At 32.6% G+C, this 17,471-nt stretch overlaps 1 protein-coding gene across 1 annotated transcript in view; it reads left to right on the forward strand.

Annotated features, from left to right (window-relative positions):
• Positions 1 to 17,471, forward strand: part of LOC132751736 (synaptogenesis protein syg-2-like) — a 37,821-nt gene that overhangs the window by 15,648 nt on the left and 4,702 nt on the right. The window contains exons 7-9 of the mRNA XM_060741951.1: positions 876 to 1,175; positions 2,391 to 2,702; positions 4,568 to 4,873. Coding sequence (XP_060597934.1) covers positions 876 to 1,175; positions 2,391 to 2,702; positions 4,568 to 4,873 — 918 coding nt within the window. The remainder of the gene's footprint in view (positions 1 to 875; positions 1,176 to 2,390; positions 2,703 to 4,567; positions 4,874 to 17,471) is intronic.

Consider the following 17,471-nt stretch of genomic DNA (forward strand, 5'->3'; position numbering starts at 1 on the left):
CAAGTGCAAATATTAATTTTCAATAATCTTTTTACATGAGCTTTCAAAATATAGTATTAAGTGAAGCATATACAGGGTTAAAATGTAATTGTTTCATTTATTAAAGACAAATTATGTAAGAAGAATAACACTATTCACATCTTTTCTGCCTACCATTCTTTTCAAGACAAATTTCAAGATAGTTTTTTAAAACAGAAAACGAGACTCTGGTTTCCCGATTAAGTATAATGAGTATAGAAAAAGACCGGTACTAGCGTAGGTGCTTAATCATGGAGTAATTTGATCCATCGTACCCTGACCTTGGTTTCTTTTTAATGTAGTGATTAACTACACCAGCAAAACATGGTCACGATAAAATTCGATACTACACAGTGCCATCATTCTATGACGTTCAAAACATAGAGTGTACATAACTCTTTTAACGCTCCTGCTACGTCGAGCAACAACTAGGCAATCGCTGTTTTCACTACCCACATTTTGTTACAGAGTTTAGTGTCGGGCTAAAAATGTCACTTTTCATCCCCCGTGACAATTGCTCTCAGGCGTCTAGGGTCTCGATCTTTAAACCTAGTCAATAAGGCCGAGACTTATACAAAAACTCACTTTTCTGGTCACAAGTTAGCAAATGCGGGATCCAACAGGCGCCCACTTTCTTTAACTGTAATTTTTCTTTCAAATTAAAGATGGAAAACACATATAGGCTCGATATATCACTTATCTCCTCAATGGTATGGTATACCTTGCATCTTCATCAACAATTGCTTAGGGTGGGGATCATCAGTTTACATACATGTATATTTGATTTATACCTGCATCTATTGACTTACATTTTGTAAATGCTTTTGCTTAACATTAGTGATTTGTATATGTTTTAGTGCGACCAAGTGCACCAGCATTCACAGATCTACAGGACATTGATGAATGCAAGGAATGCATTGTTGGTTCTGACAAAGAGAACATTGAAGTTCATTGCAAGACAAGTGGCGGGACACCACCCGTTGATGTAAAAATGACAGTAGGAGACAAGCAAATCAATGCCCTGCAGCTTAAGACATCGGTTTATACAGCACGTATCACACTTGATAACCGTTACCACAACAGAACAGTCACTTGTGCTGTAATGAATAGTGCGTTAATATCACCATTAATGACTACTGCCAAAGTATATGTTATAAGTAAGTAATATTTTAATATCATAGGCGCATGAACCCATTTATATTGACTCAAAGATGATTTTCAGTTCTGTATTACAAAATTGATCAGGAATAATGCATCTCAACAGAGCTAAATATTTTTCCATAAAATAAAACTAAAATAAATTTTAACTAATTGGAAGCACGTGTATTTTAAAAGACATGTGTAGATAATTTAAAACTTGTAGACACAATGGTAGGATACTACGTCATTGTGCACCTGCAAAATGCTACCAATCGATTGTTTTTTGTTGTGATTTTCTTTTTGTCGACTCGAAGATAAATATATTTTGTTGTAAGAAATCCTTTGAATATCAAAAATAATGTAGCACACCAAAGATATATGGCTTTAGTACTTGATATAATGTTAAAATAACGTTTAATAAAGTTTTACTCTCTGGTTAAAGCCTGAAAATGGGATAAATTTTGTCCGAGTAAGAGCATTTAGGAAAAAATACCTATATCCAGTTTACAGGACTACAGTAGGCAGTAACACCTTTTAAATTATATCAAGTACTAAAGCCAATCTTTTGTGTGCCACATTATTTTTTGATATTCTGACGATTTCTTAGAATAAAAACATGTTTTACATTCGAGTCGACGGGATGTTTACCCCCCAAAAAAAAAAAAAATTAAATAAATAAAAAAATCAACAACCAGTCTTATTGGGAGCATTTTGCACGTACGCGATAACGTAGTATCTTACACTTGAGTAAGTCGTTATAAAATAAATCAATGTTCAAAGATCAAATTGCGACGTGATTGAAAATATTTGCCAAAAGCAGTTTTCAAGCGCTATTACAAAGTACTTTTTGTCTGCATTTCTAAACTCTTTATAGTATTGTGTTGTAGTAATGATGTCAACAAATCAGATGACGTAAACATAATTATGTCAACTTGTCTGGAAGTGCAAAGTTTAATTCCTTTTGTCACATCATTTTCTTGGAGTGAAGTGAACTATAATTGTTTGGATATAATACAATTTGTTATTTAAATACTTGAAAAAAGATCTTTGATATCATTTAATTTCTTTAAAGTACTTTACCCGTATCCTATTATTTATCAGACGTCATCATAATTAAGACATAAAGTTTGTGATAAATAGGTTTTATATGTTTGATTCGAAATTTTAATTCTTAATCTATTTTAAAATTTAGAATATGTGTGTATACTCTAAATTTCTTAAGTTTTCTACAGAGCCTCCTGCTAAAGTAGTGTTATCAACACCAAGTTATCTTAAAGAAGGGAGTCTTGTTAACATCATATACCAGAGTCAAAGCTCAAGACCTTCACCGATTGTTTACTTAACCATTTCCGGTATAAATGTGTTGTCTGCTGACGTTAATACAATACCTTCATTCAATAAAGAAACTTTGTTAAACAACAACGCTACCACCTTGACAACATTTAAACGAGAATGGAATGGAAAGGACATCATCTGTTGTAGTTATAATAAATGGTACAGACAACCTAGATATTGTTCCAAGCCGGAACAAGTGAACTTTCTATGTAAGTGTTTAACGCTAAATTTATTATATAAGAGAAAGACATGTTCATGTTTCTGATCATTTACGAGATCTTTTGACAGAAAATAAATGAAACGGACTTTTAAGATGAATAAGTGCTAGCCAAGTAACTAGTAATACATATGTATCATTAAATAAATTGATTTTCCCGCCGTTTGCTTGGCTTATCTTTTATTATGATAGTGAATAGATAAACTTGTTTGGTAGCTTGTCACAAATGGCTGTATCCCACTGAGCTCATTTAATTAACATAAATTTCACAACTTAAACAATATATTCAAAGTATACCTTATTTGCGTTTAACTACACACAAAAATATGGAATATGTAATAAATTTAGCAACAGTGTTAATATAGTAGTTGCAATAACATCAAATTGCAAATGAAAGCCTGGAGGCTTTTTTCCCAAATAAATACTTCGGATATATACCAACAATAATAAACATTACGATTATAAAACCATAAATACAATAAAAACCAGTTTTAGAACATTTCATTTTAAGCTTTCATGACAAAAATACCATAATAGCAAGTGCAAATATTAATTTTCAATAATTTTGTTTACATGAGCTTTCAAAATACAGTATTAAATGAAGCATATACAGGGTTAAAATGTAATTGTTTCATTTATCAAAGACAAATTATTTTAGAAGAATAACACTAGTCACACCTTTTCTGCCTCCCATTTTTTAAGGACAAATTTCAAGATAGGTTTTTAAAACAGAAAACGAGACTCTGGTTTCCCGATTAAGTATAATGAGTATAAAAAAGACCGGTACTAGCGTAGGTGCTTTATCATGGAGTAATTTGATCCAGCCTACCCGGACCTTGAATTTCTTTTTAATGTAGTGATTAACTACAGCAGTGAAAACATGGTCATGATAAAATGTGATACTACCAATCTCGGACACAGTGCCACTATTCCATCATTTTCAAAACATAGAGTGTACATAAGTCTTTTAACGCTCCTGCTACGTCGAGCAACAACTGGGCAATCGCTGTTTTCACTACCCACATTTTGTTACAGAGTTTAGTGTCGGGCTAGAAATGCCACTTTTCATCCCCCGTGACAATTGCTCTCAGGCGTCTAGGGTCTCGATCTTTAAACCTAGTCAATAAGGCCGAGACTTATACAAAACCTCACTTTTCTGGTCACAAGTTAGCAAATGCGGGATCCAACGGACACCCACTTTCTTTAACTGTAACTTTTCTTTCAACTTGGAAAACACATATAGGCTCGATATCTCCTCCATGGTATGGTATACCTTGCATCTTCATCAACAATGGCTTAGGGTGGGGATCATCATGAACATTAGTTCTACCTTCCTTAAACATGAGATCCGCCTGGCAATTGTACGATATGAAAGGGAATTTTCTTCATAAACTGATGAGAATTTACCCAATAACCCACGAAATTTGCAATGAGCTCTTTTCTTCTCTCTCAAATCACAATGCAACCCAGCCATTTTTTTACAACCAGCACAGAAAACCACATTTTTTAAATGACCTAAAATTTATAACACGTGAAAATCGTTCAAAAAAAAGACTGGTGGTTAGAAAAATCAATAACCTTTCCAACGATATCTTTTACCTGTATTTTAACGTGCAAATCATGGTTAAATTAAGTTGTTGCCACTAATTAACATATGCCCCTCGTAACAGTGAGATTTTTGTGAGCGAAAACAATTGCCTTGTCATCAGCATAAAGGATAACTAGCATCTGTGTTAACACCAAGATACATGTTGTAGATTCACCTTATCTGTTCTGTAATTAATTTGAAGTAATTGTTTTTATGTATCAAGTCAAACAATCAATTTACGATATATTTCTTATGTGATTTTTTTTCAGTCCCTCCATCTGACATCAAACTTGAGATCAATTTTGACTCATTAGATCCACTTCGTATGTATGCTGTATGTACCCTAAACAATTCGAATCCGGCTTGCACGGTAAATTTTACTACAGCCGACAGAATCATCTGTTCAGAAAGGAACTCAAGTAACATTAGACTCCCAAATGGTGCGTGGAAAACAAAGTATTTCGTCCGCTTGGATGTCAATAAAGAAGACGATGGTAAAGATGTTACATGTGCTGCCGTTTGTACACACTTCCAAGACCTGGAACTTAGAGACACAAAAACAATGAAAGTCCCACGTAAGCTGATACACACCTCTTAATACAAAAGTTACACAGCTTAATTGTTGGTCACTTATATAGTTTAAATTGAAAAAAAATCATTTCTTATATATATAATGATTGCATTGAAGTTGAATGTGTTGAATGTTTATATTTTTCGTGTACATTTGTAATTGTCAATTTGTATATTATCGCATAACGCTGCTGCTTGTGTCTATGCTATGCAATATTTATAAGCATTACCTACGTTTTTCTTGCTTTATAATGATTTCTCGAAATCATTTATTAAAATTTTATATGACAACATCTTATAAAATAGTCCAAACCAACTTTCAAAATAGAGATTTAAACGGGAATTTCCAGAAATTAAAGCTATTGATTGAAAGAACATTATGCTTCAGAAACTGGAACCAGTGAATATGACGTGTCTTTCGCGAATCCTCTCTCTGTTTTCTTAAAAAATAAATCCCAGAAAAATTAGCCAATCTATAGTGCGGGTAACTAATACCTGCACTCTTGTTAACGCACTGTGCATGTATGTGTATACGATTTAACTCTGCTAAATTTTCAACAGAAAGGTCCCGTAATTATGATATCAACAAAATTAGATAATTTATACTTGTCAACATAAAATATCATCTCTTATTCTAAGGAAATATATTTTGAAATCTATAAAATGTTATCTGAATAATTATTAAAAAATACAAGTAATAGAAAGAGCATCGAAACACGAGGCTATTTGATTTGTACGAGGGGGCGTAGCCCCCGAATATAAATCAGATTGCCGAGTGTTTTGATGTTCTTTCTTTTTTGTATCATAGTCAAACATAAAAACATGTTCCCTGTTGTCACAATATGTAACCCCAAAAAAAGTAACCAATGCGACCATCTGAATATGATATTTCTGTCGCTTTCACTCTCTCTCTGCCGCCACAATATGTAAACCCAGCAAAATTAGCAACCAATAAATGAGCATGGTCTGGAGTGCGGGTAACTAATACCTGCACTCCAGTTAACGCACTGTGCATGTATATGTATACGATTTAACTCTGATACATTTTCAACAGAAAAGTCCCCAAACTATGATACAATATGTTATAATGTCTTTATTGCCAATGAGGGGTAAAAATTGCTGATAATTTAACAAGGTTTATAGTTGGATTATTAACGTTATGGTAACAAAGTTTAAAAATAAAATACTAAATTATTAAATGTTTTAAGTCAACTAATTGGATCATCATATAACTTCATACAGTTAAACTTCGTTCGCTCGCCGTCGGATCGCTCAAATACCTCCCTTCACTCGAACCGCGAGTCCCGGTAACATTCCTATGTAACAAATATGGAAGACGGACAAAATTCCACAACACAAAATGTTACAGAGTGAACAAAACCCCACTCCACAAAATCTTATAAAATGGACAGAACCCTACACATTGATTTCATAGAGTGGACAAAGCCACACACCTTTGATTTTTTATAGTGGACATAACATCACACGTTTAATTACTAGTTTGTAAAGACCTTTAATTGACAATAAAATAACCGCAATTGTTGTCACTAATTGATATTAATTAAATTATTTGAGTTTTATTTACCAGTTTGTAATATTTAAATGCCATCCCTTTGATTTTTATCTAACAGTGTTTTAATGATTGTATAGTCTATTATTGTTCAATCATATTGAATTGTATAATGAAATATATTTTTTTTCCACCTAGGATTGCTCGAACACCGATCGCTCGAACTCTCAAACCTGATATCTGGTATTAAGTAAAAGTCACACCTTTTCGGCCAAACACAAAAGAGATATTTACGTATCCTGAATAAGTGACAATAGGCGTCACATGTTTTAACACCTCGTGATCGTGATAAATGCGATTAAGGGTAACTGATAAAAAAGAATGGCGTTGTAACCGATTTGTGTTTTATGTGGGTCATGTAATATGTATTGTAACCGGGTTATTGATTATCATTTTATATACTGACACTTGTACACGTTTATTTTAGTATCATGACTTCAAATAGATGCTGCCGTATAAAATTTATTTTTTTATTTTATGAATTCATTACTCATAATTATAATATAAACCATAATGAACAAATAAATGAATTTGGAAATTGGACAACAAGTTTGGAAAATGATTGACCAATCAAATGGAACTAATTACAATATATGACTTTAGATTTAAACATTGTACCGTTAATACTCTTTTGATAAAATTGTATGTATTTGTCAATAATTATTCTGCATATTTAGATGAAATGACGTACACATTATAATTTATCCTGACACAATTCAAATATTAATCTGTCAAACTGTACAGGTTACATAATTACATTGAATATTGAATATGTATGATTTAATTTAACATTTTTAGTTTTTTTTAAACCTAAATTTCGTTTACTACGTAGTGGTGATAAATGTATCATTACATAGATTGTGCATTGGCTATATACATGTTTAGCTCATCCTAATCTATATATTACACTAACATTTATCCTGTTAGCGATATGTTTATGTATAATATTTTGGATTCATAAAGAGGAGAAAGGCTTTTATTCAAATCGTAGAAACAATGTCGGACGTTTTTTAAAGTTTTGTTTTCTTTATCACTTTTACTTTCTTTAAAGATAAGTACATACAATCAACACTTTTATAATGATATATTCCTTAGTCATTGCTTTTGGGCATTTGGGTCATTACTACGGTTAGACTGTGTTTGTTCTTTACCTGTATGTTTATACTTGATTTTTATCAACCATATTAAAATAATATTTTTATTCTCGATAAGTGATTACCTCGAAATCCATGATATCTAAATGCATTCAAGTGTATATTACGCAAAATATAAATAATTAGAAACGTGGTAATGTTGCAAATTGTTTAATGTAAGATTCGGAAAGTTACATAAAATACAGATTCGATTTCTTAATTTTCAAACTTTTTTTAGTCACTCCATAAGCAGGGAACAAGTCTTACTTGGGAGCGCAGGAACAATAACTTTTAGATGCGACATAACTGAAACAGATGTTGTACATGTATACATTATTCAGATACAACTTGTAAAGTCCACTACCGTTCTGGGAATAATTATGATGATTGGCATAGGTTAGCATTTATGAAAATATCCACTAATGAAAACCCAACATTAGATTCAAGTATTACAGCAGCTACTAAAGATTATGTTGCTGGTGGGTCATGGGATTCTCCAACACCTGCTAACACGTATCTTACATTCTCTATGAACATGGAGAAGTTAGTGAGTGATGATGCAAGGAGATTTGAATGTCAATTATCATATGACAATTTACCATCTGCGGAAAAAGTTATCAAGCATGCAACTTTCTTAGCATATGGTAAGTTTATTTCATCTAATAGCAGAAGCATGCACATTTTAGTATGTGAACATTCTTACAACTGAGGTGACTATGAGCCGTATGTAGTAGCCTGTTATTTGAGTCTTTCATTAGCCCACAATTTCTTTTAAAATTCATAGTGAATTTTGACTTTACAGGAATTATTCTAAGGTAGCCCGCTACAAAGATGTTTCAGTGGCCCGTAATGGGATATATATCAAAGAAAACTAAAAATAAGCTATGGAAATTAAAACAAAATATTCTTAAGAATTCCTGAAACGACATAAAAGAGCAGCTTAGATATGAAAACTTATGTATGTAACATTACCTCGTGCTAAAATAAAAAATGACCCTGCTGTTTTTGTTGGAAAGGCTCATTCTTTGACTTGTTAATGGACACATCAATCACCTTGTGTGAAAAGAAATTATATCTTGAGGATAATGCGTTTAATTGACTTATATACAAGTTATACGAATTATTGCTCAGGCGACAACATTTACTCCTTGAAAACTAAGCGTTTAATCAGATTTCTAGATAATTCGTGTTAAATGTACATTCCTCTACTAAAGTAACCTAACAGAACAGCTGATAGTATTTATTTACTTTGTATGATACCATATATGATACCATCTTATTTGTCAATTCAGCAGGAATTTATAGATTGAAAACTATACTGGCAACCTCTGTATTCACTATGAGCTTAGTAAAATTTTGAAAGCATTTTGGAAATTCGGAACAACAGCAAAATCCACATTAATTCAATATTAATTTTTTTTTAAGTACATGTTCTATACAAAAGAAACAACCCCGCCGAATAAGATTGATTTTTCACCAAAAGAATGAACAGGAAGTAATAACTCTCTCCAGGGTCGATAGATTTTGATGAAAGTCTACAAATTAAAGTGTTTCTTGCTTAAATGCTCAAATGGCCGCAGAACAAAATGGCTGCTATAACTAGCGTCAATGACTTGTTTGATTTTGATACAATTTTACAACAATAATTATTTTGTACCTGTTCTCCTTTACAAAAATGTTTAAAATAATAATTTTCTGTTGATTACTATAAAACAAATAAAAAGCTTTAAATTATAAAGCCTTCTGAGTCATTTTTTAGAGTTTGATGAAACTGTCAAAAGTTATTCTTTCACAGACATTCTTTATGAAATATGATAAACAAGATCAACAAGGAAAGGCGGCGTTCAATGAACGCTTTTGTAAAAGTGGAATATGTACTAAAACGTAAAGTACTAAAGCAATGTTTAACTTAATAAACTAATCAAATTAACTTATCTAACCTTATGTTATTCAAAAAACATAATGACACAACGAAACGCATTTCTTAAACGGGCTGAATTTTGAGGATATTGCACTTTTTTATATAAAATGCTGTCTAATAAATATATGGTTTACAATGTACACAACATTATGGTGAGGATAAATAGTTGAAACTAGGAATACGACAGGAACTCAAATATCTTTTTACTTAATACAAATGTAATAGGTTGTTCCTCACTGATAACTCTAGCAAAAGTATGTTCTATAGAATATTCAAGAACGAATTAAAACCAGAAATATCTTAAAAAAGAAGTAAAACTGGTTAACTTCCATATGTTAGTTCATAGTTTACATGCAAAGTCATATCGAAATTTTAGCATAGCCTGTGTAACAATGGCATAATAATTTGTTGTAAGGTTATTAATCTCGAAAATTGAAATTCTTTTAGATATATGTGTTTCTAAATTAGGTCTAAATTTGATCCATTCAGGATGTGTAATATAAAAACGTTTAGTCTCTCCTAAAACCACAAAGGCTAAAGCTTCAAAACTGACGTGAAACATTGCCTAGGAGACCTCTTACAAGTTTTATGAAATTATGTCTAGTTCTTGCGTAATAATCAAATATTAAGCAATTAGTGTTTTCTTTAGAAACCATTTACTTTCCTGTATAACCATTGTCTGGCAGAGCGACCATTCATTTAACTTTGTCATATACAAATGTACGAAGGTTGTTCGTGACGTCCGTGTAAAACTGTAATAACATTATATTGAAAGCATTATTTCTAATGTCTTTTATTTAAGATGTCGTGTCAACCATTTTAAACCGATCACCAAAGCTTTTATTCGATTTCTTGTTTGAATGTTAGCACAAGCCGTGTCCATAGTAACGCGGGTAACGCCGACCGGGGCAACCATTATTTTAAAGCTTCGTCTGTCGTGGCTTTATATTGCCCCTAATTTTGAAAATATTAGGCTAGGTCGGGTTGATATTTTTCTGGGAAGATCTTTGTCGTTAGCTTGACGTCTTGACGTCATTTTTTCAAATTTCACTACTGTAATGCTTCCAGCTGCAAATTTGTCATCAAATTAGTTAATAGCAACAGAGTGATGCTCTGACTTGACGTTAAACGACGACGTCGAAGTGAAAGCGTCGCTTGAATCATGCGTCGGATTTGGTGACACACACAAACAGTCACGGGAAATGGAAGAAACTGGCTTAAAACGTAAAAGTAGTTTCTAACTTGTTTATCAGTGCTACGATTCGTTCCGGGATGATTTGACTTCAATTTCAACAAAGCTGGCAATGTAGAAAGAGTTCGAGTTTAAGTAATAGAAAATCGTCGCCCAACTTTGAGGGCGATTGCTGGGAAACTTGGTGTCTCGCTGTCTGTCGTGTATTCAATTTTTACAAACGATTTAAATGTGTCTAAAATAAGCGCAATATGGGTCCCGAGATAACAACCAAATTATAATTATGACAAGGCATTTTGTCTTGAGTGTTTTGAAGCATTTCTGAGGCGATTAGAGTTACAAGGTGAAATGCATTGTTTCGCTTGATGAAACTTGCTTGTGGCACTACGACCCTGAATCCAAAGTCCAGTCATCCTTATGGAAGAACCCGCAGACACCACTCCTTAACAAGAAGCGACGGCAAGCACATGTTCCTATTCTTCATGGACAGAGAGAACATGATTTTGCAACACAAGATTCAGGACGGGCAAACCATGAATGCCCGTATTATTCAAAGGTAAATTTTAACATCATAATTATTTGTTGAAAATGATAAATATCATAAAAATAAATTATAAATGATATTACACAGATCTATGAAGAAATTGTAATTATTGCAAAAACTCAGTGTGCTCGCATTTGTGTATTTTAGGTTCCGAGGAGGGAGCTCGCACTTGCATTAACCTTTTAACTCATAAATGGCCGTTTCATTGAAAAGCCTCCTGTTACAAACTGTTATGAAACTTTGAAATACGCTTCAATATGATGAAACTTGGCACAAAAGTTGACTGGGCCATAGCCTCTGTAAAAGCATGCTCAACCTTAAATTTCCTATTACCATGGCAACGGGGGACGTCTCAAAATTGCCATAAATCATTTTTTTGCATTTTTTTTCTCCACCAAACTGATTTCAATTTGCTGCAACTTCTCAATGGATTGAGATAGATTAAATGGATTTTGAGCGTTAGTTACACGTTACCTTATTATCGACCTGAGGCTATGTTCAGCTTGTCACATGTTCAAACTCTCTTGGCGATAAGGGTGACTGCCGCCCTTTTTCACCCCCCCCCCCCACAAACAGAAGGGATGCATTTCCCTTCTGGCAGCCCCTTGATGAACCTTTTTGATGAGGGGCGGCGCCAAAAATGTGATCACATTATTAACGACATTTCTTAAACGAAAAATAGTGTTTGGGGCCTGTAGTATTTCACTGTTCGGGGTCTCAAAAAGGGGGTGAAAAGCCGTCAAAACACGTCTATATGAGGTTAATGGTTAAGAAAGAAACGTCCTGATTTACCATTCGCGAGAGTAATTTTGCATCAAGACAACGCTCCGTGCCACACGACAAGGGAGACAAATGTTATCACACTCCGATGGGCTTCAGACGTCTTCCTGAACTAAAGGCACAGCTACGAGGAATTCGTTTAGAGATTTCCGAAGAGTTGAAACTGGTGACTTAGAACAATAACGACACCTTTGACCAGGAGCGGTATTCAGAAACCATTAAGAAATTGATCCACCGAAGTGCGTGCGCGTAGGCGTTGGTAGAAAAAAAATGTGACTTTGACGTTGAGTGCGACGTCACTGCACCGGTTGTACTTACATGCAACGTGTTTTCTGTAATTTATAGTAGTTTCATGTTTTGTAAAATGCATGTGTAATATATAACTGGATTTGTTATGAAATAAATTTCCTAGTGATGCATTTTTATATCTAAATATACAGTACAATTTATGTGAGCATTGACTATTATTAGTCAGCTTTTCTGAAAATATATCAAAGATTAATTCAATGTGTAAACATGATTGAACATGAAATAAACTTTAAAATTGTATGTTATATTACATAACTGTATTCTTTTAAAGGGTTCGGAAAAGAAATTGGTTTGCTCTTTAAGAAGTCACTGCAATGTAAAATACATAACAATTCTTGACATTGGATCCACATTCAACAACTATCCTAAGTAGATAGTATTGTTTGATTTTGCAACACATAGCCAAATCTGTTTCCTCCTTTATTTAAATTAGTTATTCACTACTTTCGTAAGGATACTTTAAATTCCTTTATAGCATTAAATATGACACATTTTACCTTCCGTTACCAATGAATAAAATGATTGAAAGACCTGATGTAAAGTAGAAAAATCTCTTCCTATGAATCCATCAAAGGTCCGTTACTCATTATGTAAAGAAGACTATTTTAAATACCTACTATCACATTTATATGCCAGTTTTGATAAAAAGTGGAAAGTTAAATAGCATCTCCAGGAATCAACGAAACAGATATATTAACCCACTACGGACATTTTATTCTTACGACCTCTAGAATTGTAACAAGGCACTAGAATAACATAAACAAAAGTATTTAAAAAAAACAGATACGTTGTTTATTTGAAACTCAGTACGTCTGATATACATATAATTTTTAAATTATTGTTTTCCTTACCTTTTACAGATTACCCAGGTAGTAAAGATACAGGCAATATTATGAGAACAACAGGTAAAACAACAAGTTTGAACCTAAAAGGATAAAAGTTAAAAAAAAACCTCTTCCTATGAATCCATCAAATATCCGTGTCTCATTATGTTATGACGACTACTTTTTATATTTTCTTTCTCATTTATATACCAGTTTAGATCAAAAAGGAAAGTTGAACAGCATCTCCGGCAATCACAGAAACAGATACATTAACCTAGACACGGACCTCCAACCTCTTGAATTATATCAAGGCAAAGAATAGCATTAACAAAAGTATTAGAAAACAACAAATAAGTTGTGAATTTGAGACTCGGTACATATGCCCTGCATATAATTAATCGATTATTGTCTTTTCTATTACAGATTATCCAGGTAGAAAAGACACAGCCAATAATATGAGTACAACAGGTAAATGAAAAGGATGTAAAATAAAAACGAACCTCTTCCTACAAATCCACCAAAGACCCGTCACTCATTACGTAATGAAGTCTAATAGTGTGAGCGTGCGTGCGTGCATGATGTGTGCGTGTGTGTGTATGCGTGTGTTTGCGTGTGCGTGTGCGCGCGCATTTATTTGTTTACGCTTGGATATAATTGGAAAATTAAAAGGTTAAACACTTGGCCTTTTTATATTCCAAACTTTGTTATTGTTTGGATGTCGTCCCGATTGAGAAAAAGATAGTATTACCCTTCACTTCCTTATAAAATGAATTTCCCACAGCCCAATTGTTTCTTTTTTCTCTGTTCAACATCCAATTTTCCGAAGTTGCTTACTTACGGCTTTGCCCCGAGTGACTATGTACTCGTACAGCTATTCTCCACACTGTTTCTTGTGCCTTAACATCCAATGGTTGGGTAGTTAATGTTAACATCCTAGCCATAAAGCTGGTGACAAAATTTCAATAAAATAATTTGTCTCGTCCGAGTGGAACAAATAAAAACAGGATTCTTACAGAACTTTACCGATGAAGTTGATTCGGACAGCACCTAACATTTTGTAGACATATTTAAAAGACTTTAAGGGCAATTATATTGTATAAAGAGCAAGGTTCACTAAGCACCAAAAATGGCCCCATCTTAGATATTGATAAAAACCTAAAGGTGTATAGTACAATGTGTTACATTTTCAAAATAGACATTTATTACGCATTTCTGGTAACTATGACGACATAATGACGTCATAATTAGAGCACCTGCTTGATTCAATTAAATCACAAATTTGACGACAATTTTCATACAAGACTAATAAATTTGTGTGTTTGACTGAATTAAACTCATAAAGATAGCAATATATTTCTTGTATATTGTAAACAAAATTATAGTTTAGTTAAAATTAGACTATTGTGTCAAAAACTAATATAAAAGATAAATGGAGCTCGTTTCGGATATTCCAAATTCGGATATTTAGAAATAAAAATGTGCATGCATATTATTTTTCGCCTAACTAAATGTATTTATTTTTACTTTTATAAATACTGTAAGTTTGTTCATTTTTTAATAATAAATGTCTAATTTGCTTGTTATATTCATCTACTTCTTACATTACGCTAAAAATAAGGGTGTATATAATCAATCGCAATTTTAACGGCCTTTTTAGTCAGTCTTTAGACAAGGACGTTGAACATAATAATAATAATAATAATGATAATTGTTATTATTATTATTATTATTATTATTATTATTATTATTATTATTATTATTATTATTATTATTATTATTATAACACAAAACAGATAGGTATTTCTATCTAACCTAATTAACTAAACTTACACTGAGTAGTATATACATGTAAGCAAATAGTATGTAAATACTAGGAGTTGTTGACTTATTCAAATGTATAGTGTAAAAGTCTGCCTAAATTAAGTAAATTTATACATATAAAAGTATGTTAGAATTTTTTTGTCAAGTAGAAATAATGTTTCACTGTATGCTCTTTCGGAGTATACGTAATATTTGATACTGAACTGAAAATTCGATACTATTTTCTTTTATGAATTATGATACAGCCAAATCCAGAAAATGATTTGTGTTATTTATAATTATGGAAATCAGACATTTTTATTACAATTGTAATGTAATGATCCATGACGATATGAGAACTGAGAAAAAACAAGAACTGTTACAGAACGTGACAAATGCCCCCGAAGGATTCTAGTTCTAAACCAACCATTACATGTTAAGTGTGGTGGTAAAAAATGACAAAGTTTGAACCCCAGTAGTGAACTATAAGTTATACAAAGAAACCTAGGTCTTGTTCACAACACATTATCCATCAATGGTGACTTTATATTTTTAAATAAAAATTGAAACTTTCATGTATATGGAAGTTACAGAGCGGACACAACAACCACCATTTATATGTATATAACATAAATATTGAAAAAGTTTAAACCCCAGCAGTGACCCTAAACTAAGGCGTAGGAACACGGGTCTTAAGGGCAACACATCATACATTTATGATAATTTCATATGTGAAATAAAAAATATAATCCTTTCATGCATATTATTTTCAGAGCAGACACGACCATCTCTTTCTATATGTATATTAATATCAAAATTAACAAAGTTTGAACCCCCACAATTACCAGGACCTAAGTCATAGAAACCAGTCTTGTTCGCAACACACCATACATCTATGGTTATTTCATATATGAAAGAAAAATTAAAATCCTTTCATGCATACTGAATCAGAGCGGACATGACCACCACTGTCTATATGTATAAAGCCTGAATGACTGACGGAATGACAGACTGACAGACGGACGGTTCGATTTTAATATACCATCATTCGAGGGCATAAAACATTTATTTACATGTATTCATAATTTATGTGACATAAAACAACTCTAAGTAAGATTTGGTTTATATCATTCCAATATGCCCTTACATCTACATAATGATTGTAAATTAAACATTTAACATACGAAAGCCTACAATCAAAAATTTAATTTAGCATTGTCTCTTAGACTCTATTACCGTAACTTTTAATGATTCTCTTTCACACTGTATTGAATGGCTATCAATTTCGAAATACCGCTACATGATCAGCAATATTATCAGCCCATTTTCTCACTCCTGACTGAGTCTCACAACTCCTCATGGTGTCCATATGCGAGGTACCATGTAACGGTGGAGACATCGGAACACATTCAAACTACGTGTGTACCAGCCATAAGAAAGGCAGTAATACACATCAATGCTGTCATTCGTGTAGATAATCCAATTCACGTAGTTATGGCTGCTTACATGTATGCTCTGCAATTTCTTGCACAAAATAAAAGGATCCTTTTGAATTGTGAAAAAGGACAAGTCAAGACTTTCTGTCTATTTATTCTTGGAAACAGCTAGAGCTTAATACCATGCTTTTTTCTCATCCTGGGAAAGTGTACTGAACACATTTCGTCCGTTGACTCCTAACATATTTCCTGCTTTGGCAATTTCTTGTGAATATTTTTTAATGAGAATAATACTAAATTAATAAGATTTAAAACTGCTTGTTGAATTTTTAAGCAATTAAATGTCTAAATGCTAAAAATCTGAAGGAATAAATACATTAATGAAATAACATATTATTTACTGAAAAAGCACTATCTATTTTATTAATTATTAAAACGAAAAAAAAGAAAAAAAAGAGTTCATGATCAAGGTTTTGAACTCAATTCTCCTGGGTGAGAGGCTCCCATGCTACCACTGAGCTAGTGCCACATTTCGAGATGATGTGACATCATTTAACAAGTAGTTTTACATATACATCAATGCAGACGATGTGGAATTATAAATACAGTATCTTTAAATTGTTTTGAGACTTACAATAATTTTATTTTCACAAAGTAAATTGAATTCTTCTTATCTACCTTTAAAAAAAGACATAAAAACCTCTTAATCACTGTGTTTAAACGACCACAGTTGTTTTTGTTGCTGTTGTTGTTTTTTGTGAGGGCGAAAGAACCGGACCCAGATCAAGTATTCAGCAATAAAATAGCTTGAACAGCATAACTTTTTTCAATGAATCAATAAAATTACATAACAACACCTTGCTAATTCTAAGAATGAAATATTTAAGGCATAAGTATAGAATTTCAGCATTTATTTATAAGCGTTTACATATAATTCTTTTAACCTGCCAGAGTTTTGTTTACAACCGTTACAGTGGAAACCGTCGAACTCGTACCAAAACATAATCGTACTTATTTTAGTGAAAGTGCCTTTAATTTACTAGAAATGATTTTCCTGCAAACATTTATTAAAAATATATGTTATGAATCATATT

Source organism: Ruditapes philippinarum, unplaced genomic scaffold (assembly GCF_026571515.1).
Source record: "Ruditapes philippinarum isolate M1 unplaced genomic scaffold, ASM2657151v2 ctg834_1_1_1_1, whole genome shotgun sequence".
Taxonomy (NCBI): Eukaryota; Metazoa; Mollusca; class Bivalvia; order Venerida; family Veneridae; genus Ruditapes; species Ruditapes philippinarum.